Below are 18,466 nucleotides of genomic sequence, written 5' to 3' on the forward strand. Positions count from 1 at the left end.
ACTAAACGCATGATCTTTGGCTCAAATAATGACTTCAGAATGAAATGCACTCTTCTACGCATCAGTGTATCTTTCTGTCAAGAAACTCACAGTGCAGTCACACTAAGCTGTTTAAATTTTGGTATAGATAAAATGTATAAATAATACCTATAGGTAGTACATAAATATAAAAGAAAGTCGGGTTAGTAACACCACTAAGCGAATTTTGAAGATTTTTGATTTGTTGGATTTGCCTGTTTGGAAAATTACAATTAAACATTTTAAAAGTAAAATGTATAAATTACAACCGTTGATAAATTTACACAGGTAGGTACTTTAACTTTAAGCAGAGTATGTTTTCGAAGACACAAAAAATGAAATTACAAAAAAAAGAAAATTATTATATTCTTCACCTTATTTTACCTTACCTTCACCTTATCTTATTACCACTTGATTAGTTTAAAAAAAAATCCCTATCAAAATAATTCACACCACGCCCTTACCAAGACCTTGAATTTGAGTTCCATATTCGCATTGCACAAGTTAATTAGATTTAACAAATATTTGATGAGCTTGTGTGTTTAATTTTAATCGATTAAGTCGAGTATAAAACGGAGATAAATCATTGAATAGCCATCATTCCTATCACCGTTCACAGGATCTCAGTAACTAAGGAAACATGAAGGTACAGTTTTAAATTTATTAAAATTTTTGTTCGAAAAATTCTATTACTAAAACTTAATTAATTCTCTTTTTGAAATTCGATCAATAACGTAAATTACTACGAAAATTACTTTAATTTTGCACTATATCTAAATTAATTTATGAATCTTAGATCACATCTTAGCTTTCCATCAGGCGAGATTGTGGTCAAGCGCTTCCCTATCTACAATAAATAAATAAATTACCAATCAATTGCTCAGTTAAACCTCAACTATCGACAGAAATAGATCATACAATCATACTTTATACTTGAAGTACCATCTAAGACATCATACAATTATAATGCTTATTTTATTCCAGGTCTTGGCTTTAGTAATCCTTGCTTTAGGCTCAGCAGCAGCCCGCGGTTCTGGACCCTATTTGCCAAGTGGCTGGAGACCAGAAGGACCAGCTTTCTTCCTCCCAGCTGAACAGGTATATATCATCAATAGTACTTGATATCATTTTAAACAGAAATCGTACTAAGAACGTAATAACTAATAAGTATCGTAGCTTTGAATAGAAACAAACGTCGTTAATATAAGATCTTAACATTTAAACCGTAGTAGATATTATAGGAAGCGTAGAAGAGATAGGTAGTGAAGTGAATTTATTGATGCACAATATAACGTTTTTCGATCGTACAATGAAAAAGTTTTATACAAAAACACGCTATTAATAATTGAGGACTTCTTTTAGGAACATTCGTAAAACATATTTTCAAAGCTATTAAATTAAACAGGTCGTTAAAGACAATATATAATTATTTATAGAAACCAGCAGATAATCCGCTAAAAGACGTCATCCTCCAAGGATCAGAAGCATCAGGCTCCGAAGCATTACGTGAATACGGTCCACCAAAGGTCGCTGAGGTATCCCAGGATCTCATTAAACAAAGCCTTCCTGATGTGGCTATTGAACAAGACTTCAATGAAATCAAACAGGAACAAGAGAATTACGAAATTAAACAGGATGTAGCCGCTGCTGTTGAAGAATCTGTTAATTTAAATGAAGGTAAAATAGATGCTATAAATGTTTTCGAAAGTTCGTAAGAAATTATAAAGCATAAACATTATAAACTGTCTGCAAAGCTACTGATTGATCGTGTTATAAAATATATATTATATCAAACTCATATCCATTCTTTAAATTATGAATTTCAGAAGTATTAATTAAATAACATTTTGTTCATGATATGATTTTTATTTAGCTGTAGTCGCGTCCGTTGAAGAAGCTGTCACGGAATCTCAAGAACAAGCTACTACTTTAGAAGCTGTTGTTCCAATAGTCATCGTGGAACCGGCCAGCGAGGTCCAATCTGTTACTGAATTGGATGTTACTGAGAACGTAGAAGCATCAACCAGTTCTAACGTTCAAGACTCTGATGGTTCAGCTAATTCTATTCAAAGCGTTAGCCAAGAATTCATTGTGAACAGTGAAACAGAGAGCCCAGTTACTGAAGCTAGCTTTCCCATAATTGAAGTGGATTCTGTACAAAAATTCGAACAAGTCATTGAAGCCGAAGTACAGAAGCTGGAGCAGGTGGTAGCTGAAGTACAGGAAGTCGAACAGGAGGTAAAAAATGTTGAACAGTCAGCGCAGAACATCCCTGATGCATTGGCTTACTTGGAGAATGGAATTCAACAGGTAACATAAATGAAGACTCAAACGAAAGATGTAACAGTATATTGAGAGATAATTAATGATTTATTTTTTAACTTTTAGGTGGAGTTAGCGCAAGCTCAAGTTGATGCAGCAATTTTAGAAAACTCTGGGTAAAATATTAAGCCCTTTTTCCCTCTTTTAATAGACTATTGAAAATATTTTTTTACTCATTTGAAATGCATATTTTAACAGATCCTTACAACAAGTACCTGAAGGTTTTCTTGAATACGGACCACCCGGCTTCAGGGAATACGGACCACCTAAAGAAGATTTGGCTAAAGCATCTGCTGAGGTAAATCAACCCTGCTTTTGATAATAAATTCAATACTTAACTCTATTTATTTATTAGTCCGTAAATACGTAAGAAATATGTATGAAAGAATCAAAGCTACAATATTTAATGAAATTATTCTATCGTATTCATGATAATAATAAATAATATTAAATATTTTCAGTTCCCTCAAGTAGACTCGTTTGTAAGCACCAACGAAGCAAGAAGGCGTCGTTTTTCCCCCAAATTCAGGTAAAAGTTTACAAAAATTTAATTAAATGATTTTATTTTTATATCTAACATCAGAATAATAATTTGAAACAATAATTAAAAGTATAGTGGTAAAAATAGAATCTAATATAGTGGTAAATTAAAAAAATTGTAATGACGATTCAAAAGTGCTTCTAGAAGAAGTCTAATTGAATAAATAAATGTTTGAGTTTGAGTTTATAAGTTACCACTTACCAATTCATTCAGTAATAAATATTTTTTTCTTTTATTTTCCAGGCCCGCAAGGATACACTAAGCATTAGAGAAGTTAATACCTACGTTTGAATTATGAGTATTAGTACGACTAAGCGTTGAATCATGTTAAATGTAAAAATTATGTATAAATAAATATATTGGCAAATAATATTTGTTTTATTACAATGCGTTTATTTTTTGGTTTTAATTTTATAGAGAAAATGAATCAATGAATCCAAAGCTTATTAAACAAAAGCTCCAAAGCTTTATAAAATAACTTTCTTGTAATTTAAAGATTATTCACACTTTATTCACATATTTACCGATTGCTTTTTCTATCTCAATACGGATTTTATCAATTGGTCTCTTTTTTAAGTTCCGAAGTACTTTCAAGTTTTAAAAGAGAGACAACTACGTCGACTTTATTATCTTTTCAATAATTTCAGTTTATCTTTACTGCACTAAAAATACTTACTGTGATGTACATAATGCTATGTGGGAGAAAAAGACCTACACACTTCTTAGATAATATTTTATAAGTAGTAAGTACCTTAGTATCGCTGAAAACAACAGTTCATTTTAATTTCGTTCTATTGAATTTAGTATCTATTATGCTCAATGAAACTAAAAGTTTTGCATACGCAATTTAGAAATTACTAACTTTACAATACATATTTAATGAATTAATTTGTTAATACGTTGTTTAAAATTCAGATAGTGAATTTCATTAAAACACGTATTAAGTGTTAAACAATCTGAGGCTATTTAATTGTATAGATTTGCAAAAATAAATCACAAGTCGTGCTTAATGAAGGCCCAAATCAAGAGCAAGTGTCGTCTATTGTAATGGTGAATATAACAATAGTCAAGGCACATTCTTCTCTATTCCAATCAGATAAAGCTCAAAATACTATACTTGAAAGTTTAAAGATAGTTTACAATGTTGGTGGTAGGATAGTAAAATCAAATACTATAAATAGTTGAGAGTGTGGTGATGATACCATTCAGGTATTGGCTTGTCTTCAAGTACCTTTAAAGATTTGGCTGATCCTGAATATTAACTTAAATAACTTTTTCTACCATTGTAAAGCTATTTTTTGGGCAGAAATATTTTTCAAGTGGAAAATAATCGTCATGGCAATGAAGGTGCGTAATTAAAAAAATATGGCTCTCAAAAAATCTGCAACGCATCTGCAGAAGCCCGTAGAATATGGGCGGTGGACTCGCTTTCGATCAGGCGCTCCACTTGCCCACTTGCCCGCACTCTACTATAAAAAAAAATGTAGAAATTGTAAAGCATCTCATAATGTTACTCTGGCAAAATAAATATTGTTCCTTTGCGGGCAATGCGTTAATACTTAATATATGACATGATACTTCCTAAAAATTCCTTTCGTAAAAAATGCGAACTTTTAAAGGCATCGGAATTTCATAAACATAAAAAAATGCCCCTGAAGTAGAAAAGTAATTTAATCCATACTTCCTTTGTATGTAGATACTGATTGCAGTCAGCGTAATTACCTGCGTGTTGGCTGAACCTCCTGTGGGGTATGTTATTTTTCCTATAATTAAAAAGAAGGGATTAGAAAACTAAAGCTATTTGTTTTAAATAATTATTAGTGTTTGTGTTTTCAATTTACAATACATTATTTGTTTGCAGGGATTCATATTCCTACGCTGATCACCCAAGTCAACGATCGCTCTCAACTCAATATGGTGCTCCAGCTTTCGGATCTCGTTCCTTCAATCAAGGATACGCACAACCATCGGAAGAGTATGGCGTTCCAGCACTACGTTCCACTCAGTCACGTTCAAACGTCGGAGTTTCCCAACAATATGGAACACCAAAGGAAAGAACCACGCTATCACAGGAATATGGAGCACCCGCGGTTCGGGGTCAATTTGACGCTGCACGCGACATTTCTCGTCAGTATATACCAACTGCACGCTCACAAGGCTTCAATTCCCAATTCAGTGTAAGAAATACCCAATTGTCCCAACAATACGGTGCTCCTGAGGCTAGAAATCTACATAACAATAATGTGGAAGAACTGACTCAGGAATATGGCGTTCCTGCATTGAGAAGTTTGTCCGATACTATTACAGTTCCTGGCATACCTTCCGATTCTTACGGCGCTCCACTACAAAGGTCTCAAGATATTCCTTCTGAACAGTACGGCGTTCCTGGACGAAGCTTTGGCTCGAATAAAACTCCAAACTTCCGATCTTCTGTTTCCCAAACATATGGCGCTCCTCGTTCTAACTATGCGGCCTCTTCAAGATACAATTCATTTAACGCCCGATCTCAAAGCCGCAAAATTTCAGACACATATGGTGCTCCTGCCAGATCTTTGTCCACTCAATACGGTGCGCCAAGTACTAATTTCAGAGCATCTTCTTACCAAAAGAGCCCTTCTGATACATACGGAGCTCCCAATGAAAGATCTTTGAGCTCTGAATACGCAGCACCTAGCGGGGGCTTGAACGCCAATGCTTTTGTTTCTTCTGATGTATACGAGTCTGCTAGGTAAGAGAATCTAATAAATATTATAAAGGCGAAAGTTTGTAAGGATGTATGGATGTATGGATGTATGGATGTATGGATGTATGGATGTTTGTTACTCTTTCACGTAAAAACTACTGAACCGATTACAATGAAATTTAGCACACATATAGAGGGTAATTTGGATTAACACATAGGATAGTTTTTATCCCGGAAATCCCACGGGAACGGGAACTATGCGGGTTTTCCTTTGCAAACGCGGGCGAAGCCGCGGGCGGAAATCTAGTAATTTCATACATGATTAAGTATTACATGCTTGTGCTTTTATTGCATATTTATTTATCCATTCTTTTTATTATAAGGTCCTCGCCGTCTGACAAGTATGGTCCACCAGCTCGCGAAGCGATGCCTTCTGACCAATATGGAGTTCCAGAACTAAATTCAATTCTGTCTTCCCAAGGATACAATTACGCACGAAATGCTCTCGATGAATTATTAAACCAGGTTTGTTTAGAAGCACTATTGTTGAATTTGATATTTTTGGTTTTATGGCATTCAAATGCGAAATATAAATTTATATAAGTAGAATAGAAAAAAATCGATCCTGAGGCGGTATTCGAACCCGCGTCCTTCACGTCTTGTACTTTTAAATTTGTGTAAGTAATCTGAAGACGTTCTTACAATAAATTGTTTTATATAACAGGAGCCAGCTAGCTATGACTTCGGTTACAAAGTGAATGATTTGGAAAGTGGAAGTGACTTTGGCCATACGGAGACGAGGCAAGATAACAAAGCTGAAGGTTCCTACTTTGTGGTGTTGCCTGATGGTTCTAAACAGGTAAGGGAAAAAAACTGGTTGATAGGCTGGTCGATAAAGTTAATTGTACTAAAGGTAGACAGTTTCATAGAAAAACGTTGCGCTTAGGTACTTGTGACTGACTAACTTATCCCCACCGAAAAACAAAAAACTATGTGCCTATATTCCGTTTTTTAAATATCCTGCTATAAAAAATAAACAAATCTCAATATTTTCATTTCTTTTATGAGCTTTGCATATTAAAATGTAATTTTTTAACTGTAATTATTGGAGTGAAACTTTTTTATCGGGGTTGGAAAAAAAATTAGTGTAACATTTTTTCGTTACGCGTGACATTTTTCCGTTACGCGACATCTTTTTCTTATCCCTACCACGCGTGATTCGACGTATTCCTGTAAAGTTGCATATATGTAGTAAATTATTTTTTGAAAAATAAGGTCATAAAGAAGTTTCACTTCTTACGTGTGTACACTAGTACACGCACACATTTATTTTTATTTTTTTCAGGTGGTAGAATACGAAGCAGACGAGCATGGCTTCAAGCCCAGGATCTCAGTGGAACCAGCAGAGGGCACAGGCTATGATGACAACGCGGCAGACCTCGCCAGATCCGGACCCTATTAGTTGAATGTATTCCACTGTAATGCTCATAATGTAGATAATTATTAAATAAATATATAAACAAATGATCTGTATTTGTTTGCCTCTGATTTTTGTTGTTTTAAGCCAGTTATCCGTGGAAAATATGCGAATTTTAAATCTTTATATCTGCTGACATGCTGGATTTGAAATTTTTGATGAAATGTTTTACACAACAGAGATTTTTCTTTAAATCGCTCAGTGAAAGAAACAAAAAATCAAAGTACATTTTAGGATAATTTAAAATTAAAGCCATTGGAATCAATTAATAATTTATATCTATCCTAATCATATTATTATAGAGCTGAAGAATTTGTTTGTTTTTTTGAACACGCTAATCTCAGGAACCAGGTCCGATTTGAAAAATTATTTCGGTGTTAGGAAGCCCATTTTATCGAGGAATTCTATAGGGGCATAGGCTATATAATATCATCACGCTGACCAACAGGAGCGGAACCACGCAGGTGAAACCGCGGGGCACAACTAGTTTGAAATAAATAATATGTCTTTTTATACTTAGATTAATAACTAAATACTCTTTGAAAATGCTGTTATGCATTAATCTATATCTATACTTTAATATTATTAAGCTGAAGAGTTTGTTTGTTTGTTTGAACGCGCTAATCTCAGGAACTACTGTTACGTTAAATAATTCAGATTAAAACTACAATATATTTCCACAAACCAATTTTTTCATATATTTTCATAAACTTTAATACCGGAAGGAAGTTAGCGCGGAAAGTTTTTTTTTTTAATTATTAATATCTCAAAAAATTGCTCCTTAAATGCTCCATCAGAATCAGTAATTGCTCCACTTCTATATTTATTCTTCTTCTATAATTATTAGTTTAAGTATTTATAATTAATTTTTTAAAAAATCCAAATACTGAAAACTTGATTTCCCTATAGAATGAAAAATATTCACTTAATCATAAAAAAAATAGTTTGGAAAATCCAAAAGTGCACGCACGCCTCATAATTTTTTTTTAATAATTATTTATTAATTATTGTTTTTGTTTATTTAATAACAATTAAACCACATCGAATCAGACCCTGAAAAATGAAAGGGTTCTATTCCTGAGCATACTCAAGCGTAAGAGAAAAAAGAAGACTCGATTAGTAAAGTATTTCGGTCGCTATCGTGTTAACAAGAAAATCCTCCGCACATACAGACACACGGACGTCCAAGACAGAACTTTTTTAAACTGTTTTTTAACTAGTTTAAATAACAAAAATGACATCAAAAATATCATGAATGTTAAAAATAGTGTTTTTTCTTAAGATGTGTGTGTATGTATTATCTTATAAGTGCAATGTATGATACATAAAGACATTTTAAGTTTGAAAAATCAGATGTTTTGCGCGAAGTGACAGTAGTACCCACCTCAACGCTTCGCTTAAGAGGCGTGCAATTCCAAAAAAAATTGCTCCCGATTTGCTCTATCAATTACAAAAAAAAATTATTTAATTTTGATTTTAGTATAAAAACAAAAACATAATTTACTTCTTGATACTTATTATTCACAGTTATTATTGATGATTTGTGTGAGAGAAATTAGAATCAAAAGTGATAGGTAAAGTCAGATGATGAGTATTATAATTGTGATGGGTATTTATTTATCTTATATATAAAAATGAATCGCAAAATGTGTTGGTAAGCGCATAACTCGAGAATGGCTGAACCGATTTCGATAATTCTTTTTTTATTATATTCCTTGAAGTACGAGGATGGTTCTTATGGAGAGAAAACGTAAAAATGTACCACGGGCGAAGCCGGGGCGGACCGCTAGTGTTAAATAAAATAAAATAAAAATGATAAACATTATATTGTTTTAAATTTTAATTATAGCACGGCATATTTATTATGAGAACTGTTGAATGTGGTAAGTAACATATTATGCTTATTATCCTACTTTATATAAATGCGAAAGTTTACATGTTTGTTTTAATTGTTACTCCTTCACGCAAAAACTGCTGAACCGAATTTTATGCTTGATAAACAGCTTGGATAGTTAGAATAGTTTTTATATATTCATATTATTATATTGATAGTAAGCAATAAAACTATAGGCCTTCATATTACTTATCCCCCATTACTGGAAAACTCTGTGGCCTGTGCTTCTTGCTCTTTTTAATTTATGTAAGTTAAGAATTTACTATTTTGTTGATATTTACCTTTACAGTCTATTATTAATAACAAAAGTAGAAAAATATCAGTAAAATTAATGAGGATCATAATTGCGAGTTTAGGTAATTATTTCTGTAAAAATAAAATGCAATAAATATTTTATAAACATTTAATGGCACTGTTTACAAACTACATCACAAGCATAAGAGCTTAAGAGCTATGTTTTTTTTTACATTTTTTATTGCTAGAAATAAATAATTAGAGTATTTTACAAATACATTTGTCCGTCAATCAAAATTCAATTGAATACTTAAATATATAAACAAAATTACAAATGTTCTCATAAACAATTTTATAATAAGCAAATGTCGCGTTGACTAATTAACAAGAATACAGGAAATTCAGTGAAGTATTTATAAAGATAATAGAAATGCAAATTTAAATTGAGATCGGTCGCAATTCAACCAAAACATTTAATATTAAATTCAACGCAAAACAAAATTTAATAAAAATCACATATCACAATTATTCAGCTTCGATTTACAGTCAAATTGAGGATCATCTGATCATTTTGGTTATATTTATAATTCAATTGAAATTGTAGTTATCATGATCCGTTGCATTCTTAATTAATAGGGTCCCGATCTGGCGAGGTCTGCCGCGTTGTCATCATAGCCCTGGCCTACAGGTGGCTCCACTGAGATCCTGGGCTTGAAGCCACGCTCATCTGCTTCGTATTCTACCACCTGGAAAAAATAAAACCTTCATTTCAAACTCAAACTCAAACATTTATTTATTCAATTAGACTTCTTTTAGAAGCACTTTAGAATCGTCAATACATATTTTTAACAATTACCACCGATTCGGATAGCAGTATCTATGGAGAAGAACCGGCAAGAAACTCCATAGTTGCTCAATAAAATTAAACATGCAAAAGAAGCTTTGACAGTAAATTATATCGATCAGAGTGATAAAGCTACTTCTTCTATATTACGTATTGTATTAGTATTTTCTGTTTAGATTGATTTTTTTATCTTTACATGAATACACGTCACTTTATAAATTAACTGAAATGATTGAAGAAAAAGCAGCAAAACATTCAATAAGCGAAACGATTTTCTACAAACAGTATGAGTTATTCTTGCTGATTTATGGGTTAACTAAAGACTTAACACGTTCGCTGCGAAACAGGGCTTGAAACACCCTGTCCGTGTCTCGTCGTTATAGCGGTAGGAAAAAACTTAAACTTCTCTGTCGTGCGGGAGGCATAACTTCCATCTGGTTCAGTGTAGGAAAGTGATATCTATATATCTGAGATGTGCTATTGATTCCTAGTTCAATGGTATACCGACCTTAATACCGGGTTTCTTAGACCTCGTGCCGCACTGAACAAACAAAAATTCTAACACAGTGCGGAACGAGGTTGCGAACACCTCGTACCACCGCGCACCTCGTACCGCACCCTAAGCTAGCTTCACGCGGTTAGTGTTGTGCAACGCATTCGAGACTATTTGTGGAACAACTTATTGAAGCTTTTACAAAGAAGGACTTGAATGTGGATACAGGTACCTAATTTTCAAACTACTCGTTATAATAAATATCGTTAATAGAAACGTGAATGTGACATGTTGAGTAACTTCCTTCAAATAGGTTGATAATCATGATTACTATTAGTGTGTTTGTTCATTGAATCAACTAGCGGCAAATCCAAAACACCCGGTAATCGGTGTATGGCTCATCAAAATTTAACTCTTGCCCAAGTCAACAAGCCAACAAACAAGGCACATCATCTCTTAAAGGGATCAAAGAAGAGGAGATGTGTAGGATGTTACGAAAAACTCCGCATCTTCTTAACAAGTCGTGAGGCCGACAAAAAAAGTAAAGGAAATTCTCACAGAATGCACTGGTTACAAACAATATTCTGGTTTGGCCTGTTTTAATAAAAAACATCCATAAGTTTGATAAATAAATACAATTAAATAAAATCGATATTTCTTTTCCCATCACTAAATTATATGAAAAACTGCTATTGTTCAGTGCGGTATGGGGTACATCAGACCCCACATTTTATTTTACCCATAGAATCTAAACTAACTAATCTAACCACGGGCGGCGGTAGATTTAGGTTAATGAACTCATTGTTAATAATAATCACGACAAAAGCCGCACACTTTGTCTTATTTGGCGCCAAAAAAAGGATTTTGGTCTCCTACGGGCGGTGGGGTTTAATATGCCTCGTGCCGCCACAATCTCTGGTATAGGACAAGGTTTAAAACGACCCGTAACGCAGTAATGGAAAGTACAGATATATCTGTGCCGCAGCGAACGTGTTAAGGGACATGTCTATTAGTCTATCATTATTCGTCTATCATTCAAGCGTAGAGTGAACAGGTACTTTCTAGGGAAGCGCGTTCCATATTAGACCACATCTCAGCTTAACATCAGGCGAGATTTTGGTCAAGCGCTTCCCTATTACCAATAAAATAAAATAAAATATTATATTCTTCATTTACCTGTTTTGAACCATCAGGCAACACCACAAAGTAGGAACCTTCAGCTCTGTTATCTTGCCTCGTCTCCGTGTGACCGAAGTCACTCCCACTTTCTAAATCATTCACTTTGTAACCGAAGTCATAGCTAGCTGGCTCCTGTGATATAAAACAGTAAAATTAGTAAAAAAGATGTTACCGACCGCGACGTTATTACATATATATTAACGATCAAATGATTAGTTTGGAATAAGAAAATTGTCCAATAATGCTATTCTTTTATTTAGGTTACGTTTCATACATGAAATAGACAATAGTACATGTATCTACAACTAGCTGCGCTTCGTGGTTTCACCCGCATAGCTATATAGCCTATAGCCTTCCTCGATAAATGGGCTATCTAACACCGAAAGAATTTTGCAAATCAGATTAGTACTTCCTGAGATTATCGCGTTCAAACAAACAAACTCTTCAGCTTTATAATATTAGTATTAGTATAGTATAGTTAGTATAGATAATTCCGGTGATCAGACCTGGTTTAGCAATTCATCAATTGCATTCCGTGCAGCGCTGTATCCTTGACTAGAGAGAAGTGAATTCAATTCTGGAACTCCATATTGGTCTGAAGGCATGGCTTCGCGAGCTGGTGGACCATACTTGGTGGACGGAGAGGACCTTATAACAAAAACCAGGAATTAAAAAAAAGCAATGTTCACAAATATAATGTGATAAGTCATTTTTTGAGCAAACTTATACGCGATGAAATCTAATTTTCTTTAGATGTTATCACGTAAATAAGTATCAAATTATTATTTACCTAGCAGATTCGTATGATGAAACAAATGCATTGGTGTTTAAACCACTCGGCGCTCCGTATTCAGAGCTCAAAGATCTTTCATTGGGAGCTCCGTATGTTTCAGAAGGGCTCTTTTGGTAAGAAGATGCTCTGAAATTAGTACTTGGCGCACCGTATTGAGTGGACAAAGATCTGGCAGGAGCACCATATGTGTCTGAAATTTTGAGGCTTTGAGATCGAGCATTGAATGAATTGTATCTTGTAGAAGCCGCATAGTTAGAACGAGGAGCGCCATATGTTTGGGAAACAGAAGATCGGAAGTTTGGAGTTTTATTCGAGCCAAAGCTTCGTCCAGGAACGCCGTACTGTTCAGAAGGAATATCTTGAGACCTTTGTAGTGGAGCGCCATAAGAATCGGATGGAATGCCAGGAATTGTTATTGTATCGGACAAACTTCTCAATGCAGGAACGCCATATTCCTGAGTTGGTTCTTCCACATTTTTGTTAATTAAATTTCTAGCTTCAGGAGCACCGTATTGTTGCGACAATTCTTGGGTGTTTCTAGCACTGAATTGGGAATTGAAGCCTTGTGAGCGTGCAGTTGGTATGTACTGACGAGAAATGTCGCGTGCAGAGTCAAATTGACCACGAACTGCGGGAGCGCTCTGTGATAGCGTGGTTCTTTCCTTTGGTGTTCCATATTGTTGGGAAACTCCGATGTTTGAACGTGTCTGAGTGGAACGTAGTGGTGGAACGCCATACTCTTCCGATGGTTGTGAGTATCCTTGATTGAAGGAACGAGATCCAAAAGCCGGAGCGCCATATTGAGTTGACAGCGATCGTTGACTTGAGTGATCAGCGTAGGAATATGAATCTCTGCAAAATGTAATAAAGGTGTTAGTCTTTTTTAACCTTTAATAGATTATTAGAATCCACATGTTATGGATATAACTAACATACAATTTAAGTATAATAAAATAACATACCCTACAGGAGGTTCAGCCAACACGCAGGCAACCATGCTTACAGCAATGAATATCTGAAAAAGTTCTTAAGTTTATCTTGTGTTCATATTTTATGATAATTTGATTAATAGAGTAGTTAAGTAGTAAGGCTTAAGTAAAAAAAAAACTAAGTTAAAAAGTAAAGCTAAGTTAGTAAAGCTTCATAAGATACACGGATTAAATTATTGTATTGTTAACGACTCTTGATAAAGGTACAAAATTTGGTTCAAATCTGTCCGTTTAAAGTGGGTCGAAATCGCCTGTAAAGGAGACGGTCACATACAAACATACAGGTATATTAATTAGCGTGTTAAAAAATATACTGTTTGTATACGTAGTATATTATTATTAGTCTGTGATACTGTGGATTAAATTGCATGTAAAATTAAACTCGCATGTCTGGTCTAATTTCGTTAATGAATTTTTGTTATGCCTACGTATATTTTTTGCTCGATTGAGATTTTTAGTAAGGTTTCGAATTCGCTTACTTATCCTTGTAAACGCTTACCACTGAACTATAGAGTAAAAAGAAAGTCCAAAAAATTATGTAATGTCTCAAAAACTATTTTTAATTTATAATGTTATTAATGGTTAATGCAGAGGTGGTATTTTTCTGCTAACTGTGCTAGTTTTTTTATTAAATTTCAACAACCTTTATTCAAATTAATAACACCTTTGTTTTAGTAATTAATCACCTATTAATTAATATGTCACTTACTTTAATTTTCATTTTGACCGTTGCGTTGTCAACCTGAAAAAAAAGCAAAATCGATTTTATCGATTCAAATTAAGAACACAAATTTCGTTTAAATTTTGTTTTGTACTTGAAGATTCACAAGTCAATATCCGAATGGTATCACCACCAAACCAACCAAGTATTTATAGTTAACACTACCATTCTACCACCAATACGTTATACCAAAAAATTAACAGAATTTGATCTCTATTCCTTTGACTTAAAGTACAAAATGTTTCATCTATTTCTGAAGATGGTTACAATAGGCTACACTTGCTCTAAATCTATTGTCAAATGAAATCGAATGTTAACTCCAGATCGGCATTGCATATTGTTATTTGGACCTTCGTTGAGCACGACATGTGGTCCTTAATTTAACGACAAATCTCGATTTAACTCTGATAGTATAGGCATTTGGAATATCTAATCAATCTATACTAATACATATTAAGCTGAAGAGTTTGTTTGTTTTCTTGATTTCAGGAATCACAGGTCCGCTCTTAATCTATTAAAATAAATATATTTTTAAAACTAAAAAACACGCTTTCAAAATATACAGAACTAAAAATTAAAAAATAATTTCTAGGAATCAAACAATAACCAATACATCATCACTACATAATAAAAAACAAAGTCGCTTTCTCTGTCCCTATTTCCCCATGTCCCTTTGTATGCTTAAATCTTTAAAACTACGCAACGGATTTTGATACGGTTTTTTTTAATAGATAGAGTGATTCAAGAGGAAGGTTTTAGTATATAATTTATTAGGTTTTAGACAAAGCGGGCGAAGCCGCGGGCGGTAAGCTAGTAGTATATATTATGTGAAAAAAGCTTGGGGCGCTTTTCAAGAGCTGATTATACATGGCGCCCCATGCCGATGCTGTGGCACCAATAAATCCATAGCATAATTTATTACGAAATAAATTATGCTATGTATTTTTGAAAGGCGTAATAATGTGTATGTATGTAATGGATCTTGTAGGTAATATGATTTCAACAGTAAAAAGCTACTTTAGTTTTACGTAAATCCAGTTTCCTAGTTCATCACAGGTAGAGCCGGTACAAGTGGCTAGTTTATAATAATTAGAGTGTCCTCTTATTGACGTTTTGTTAAATAAATATTGGAAAGCTTAAACTGTGCTTACTGGCTTACAAGTGTTACTTCAGTTCGTACTTAAGCTTTCTTAAACGTAGTAAGTTGACTATAAGCTTATACTTGAATTGGCAGGATTAAGTTTCTCAATGGATGCTAAGTTATAAGTATGCTGTTTTAAGTTGTAAAAGATTGCGCATATTTTTTTGTAATTGTTTGTCATTCTTAGGTCCTGAACGGCTGGACCAATTTTTATGAAGTTAATTGTCAAACATCCTGCTGCTTTGAAGTAAATTGAGATGACAAGTGTTTTTAATTTTTAAACATATAAACACAGGTTTTCTTTCGCAATCACTATGAGAATTGTATAGGTTTTTCCTATTTGTAAAACTAAAGAGAGAATAACAACACAAATTATATACCTTTATACCTATCACTATTTACCCGACTGCGACAGAAGGAGGTATATGGTTTTCGAGTGTACATATACTTACATATATATTTATATTTATTTGGTATTACGTCGTAGCGCCTAAACGGCTTGTCTCATTGATGTATACCTATAATTTATTAGAATATTTCGCATTTTATGAATGATGTGAATAGATTCATATTAACAGGGGTACCTTAGTATATGTATCAATATAAAAAAAATTGGCAAAAAAAGTAAATTTGCAGTAACTTTTTGTTTTTGTAATAATAGGTCTATGTCGTTGTTTATTATGAGTATTCCGTTTAATCTTATATATAAAAATGAATCGCAAAATGTGTTGGTAAGCGCATAACTCGAGAACGGCTGAACCGATTTCGATAATTTTTTTTTTATTATATTCCTTGAAGTACGAGGATGGTTTTTATGTAGAGAAAACGTAAATATGTACCACGGGCGAAGCCGGGGCGGACCGCTAGTTTTTAATAAAAGGGAATTATAATGGCACAAGCCAGCCATTAAAAACAATACTTTCCCGTATTACATACATTTTTAAGGTTCAACACGATGTCGTCACACAAATTAAGTACAAGGACGCCATCTTGCGGACAAAGAATGAAGTTTATGTCACGAATACCATTGTCGAGAATTACACCGTATTCATTGAACTCATCAAATAAACGATGATAGACCATTCAGGTGTAATCGAATTGGAATACTAGATTATTTATGTATTTGTATTTATTTATTTTGTAAAAGGCTTACTTTTGTTTTAATGTGGGCGTAAAAAGCATAAAAAAATTTACTTAAGTTGTTGCAATGTTTTTTATATCACGTCATGTGATTTTGTGAAAAGAATTTGATCAAAAAATATCGCGACAAAAAGAACATTTAGATTTTTTAGTGCGAATGAAAAGAATTCTTTACGGAAAACTATTATAGCACAGACTAATAATAATATACTACGTATACAATTACAGTAATATACTGTAGAATTACGATTATAGCGTATTATATACTTAGTCACTCAATAAACATATAGGTTCATGAGAAAATCGGGAAAATTATCTAAAATTTTGTTAGTGCTTTTAAATCGTAACAATTAACAACAAACGTAAACAAATTCTTCTTCTATTACATCGGATCTACATTTTGACCTTCTTATCTATAACATATTTTGATCTTAACTATATAAGATAGATAAAGAGGTCAATGTTGTAGGAAATTATGAAAAAGAGTATTTTTGTAAATGTCATAATAATGTTACTACTTATGTTGTGTACCACAGAATAGTTAAAAGTACAGGTAATACGTAGTGATCACATTTAGTAGTATGTGTTTTAACATAGAAACTCGTCATTTCGGTTTTCAGAATTTTGCCACTAAGATTTTGCTAATGTCGATTTCTGACATTCGCACAAATACGCAAACCCACAAGATATGGACAAAAAACGAAAAAAGGAAGGAAGGAAAAGGATCAGGAAAATGTGTTTTACATTCGCATAATTTACGAATGTTTGCATTCCATTGTTCAATTTGAATTCCTCATTTAATTCACGACACGTACACACATCTAGGAAGAAAGGCATAAAATTAAAAACATAAAACTTCGTTAGAAACATTGTATTTGTTACACTTTATCTATAACTATAGCTTAAAAAATTATACACTAACCTAATAAACCTAATAAATTATACACTAAAACCTTCCTATTGAATCACTCTATGTATTAAAAAAAACCGCATCAAAATCCGTTCCGTAGTTTTAAAGATTTAAGCATACAAAGGGACATAAGGACAGAAAAAGCGGCTTTGTTTTATACTATGTAGTGATATTTTAATTTACACATCTGACCGTCGAAACACCATTTTCATTTTAATTTCCTTTTTACACGTTTTTAGCAACAACACAATATAAAAACACAATACTACAGAGTTTAACATCAACCCTAAAATAAAATAATTCATGAGCACAATGGTATATCTAGTTGGACACCACAATATAAGTAAATCTTCGGAGAACAAATACAAATTTATGATTAAACATAAGAAAAACGTTATAACCGTTAAACTAATTGCATACTTTCGTATCTTCTCCGATACAACTTTATACAAAATGAATAAATACAATCCTGTACCAAAAAACATTACCGGCCATCGTAGTAAACAACACATTATTAAATAGGTAGTCCTTTCATCAAGGTAACACGTTATTACAGTGTAAAAAATACTTAACAATATTGGTATTAACCACGAGCACAATGTTACTTTATACAAGTCATTTTTCTTCATATTCACCGCGACCACTATAACACTTTCATACATGTGTTTTATGAAGAATATAACTAAAATTATTATCACATAGTCGTTGTATATTTGTGCGGATCGAAGGAGACAATTTTCCAAAAACGTTCGTTCGTAAGAACTTGATAGCACATTCGTCAAAAGCACGAATCTTTCCAGAAACCGCGCTATGCTTACTTGTAATAACATCTGGTTTCTGTAATTCCTTCGCCATAATGTTACCTTTAGATTTGCGAATATAGAAATTAACAGAACCATTGCTGTCATAATCACTTCAGCTATTATAAAATGTATGAATTTTTGTAGAGTCTCTGCATTGTAAAGTTGTGTGAGCGTCACATTTGTATAAGTTATATTTGCCTCCAAGGTATCGTAATCATAAGTAACATTAGCTGCTTCTGTGACAAACACTTCTGTTGTTATTTCTTCCATTTTGTCTGTATTGT

General features: G+C 33.3%; 3 protein-coding genes across 3 annotated transcripts; 2 read left to right on the forward strand and 1 right to left on the reverse strand.

Annotated features, from left to right (window-relative positions):
* The first annotated feature begins 620 nt into the window (after window positions 1-620).
* LOC149476503 (uncharacterized) lies at window positions 621-3,251 on the forward strand. Its single transcript, XM_089711848.1, has 8 exons — window positions 621-664; window positions 1,003-1,116; window positions 1,455-1,695; window positions 1,892-2,328; window positions 2,407-2,456; window positions 2,539-2,638; window positions 2,802-2,869; window positions 3,125-3,251. The coding sequence occupies exons 1-8, from the start codon at window positions 659-661 to the stop codon at window positions 3,141-3,143; spliced, it is 1,035 nt and encodes a 344-aa protein (XP_089567974.1). The 5' UTR covers window positions 621-658; the 3' UTR covers window positions 3,144-3,251.
* An 850-nt stretch (window positions 3,252-4,101) lies between these two features.
* On the forward strand, window positions 4,102-7,091 carry LOC149476504 (uncharacterized). The gene is made up of 6 exons (XM_089711842.1): window positions 4,102-4,228; window positions 4,578-4,630; window positions 4,743-5,609; window positions 5,948-6,089; window positions 6,289-6,423; window positions 6,910-7,091. Exons 1-6 carry the CDS (start codon window positions 4,217-4,219, stop codon window positions 7,024-7,026), a joined length of 1,326 nt encoding a protein of 441 aa, XP_089567968.1. The 5' UTR covers window positions 4,102-4,216; the 3' UTR covers window positions 7,027-7,091.
* Window positions 7,092-9,324: 2,233 nt separating this feature from the next.
* On the reverse strand, window positions 9,325-14,294 carry LOC149476505 (uncharacterized). Its single transcript, XM_089711731.1, has 6 exons — window positions 14,177-14,294; window positions 13,441-13,493; window positions 12,476-13,330; window positions 12,192-12,333; window positions 11,683-11,817; window positions 9,325-9,915 (listed from the first exon to the last, which is right to left on the reverse strand). Exons 1-6 carry the CDS (start codon window positions 14,186-14,188, stop codon window positions 9,799-9,801), a joined length of 1,314 nt encoding a protein of 437 aa, XP_089567857.1. The 5' UTR covers window positions 14,189-14,294; the 3' UTR covers window positions 9,325-9,798.
* Window positions 14,295-18,466: the final 4,172 nt, after the last annotated feature.

The sequence above is a fragment of the Colias philodice genome, chromosome 27 (assembly GCF_061535455.1).
Source record: "Colias philodice isolate Cphi_HAF_F1 chromosome 27, ilColPhil1 Martin Lab GWU primary, whole genome shotgun sequence".
In the NCBI taxonomy this organism is placed as follows: domain Eukaryota; kingdom Metazoa; phylum Arthropoda; class Insecta; order Lepidoptera; family Pieridae; genus Colias; species Colias philodice.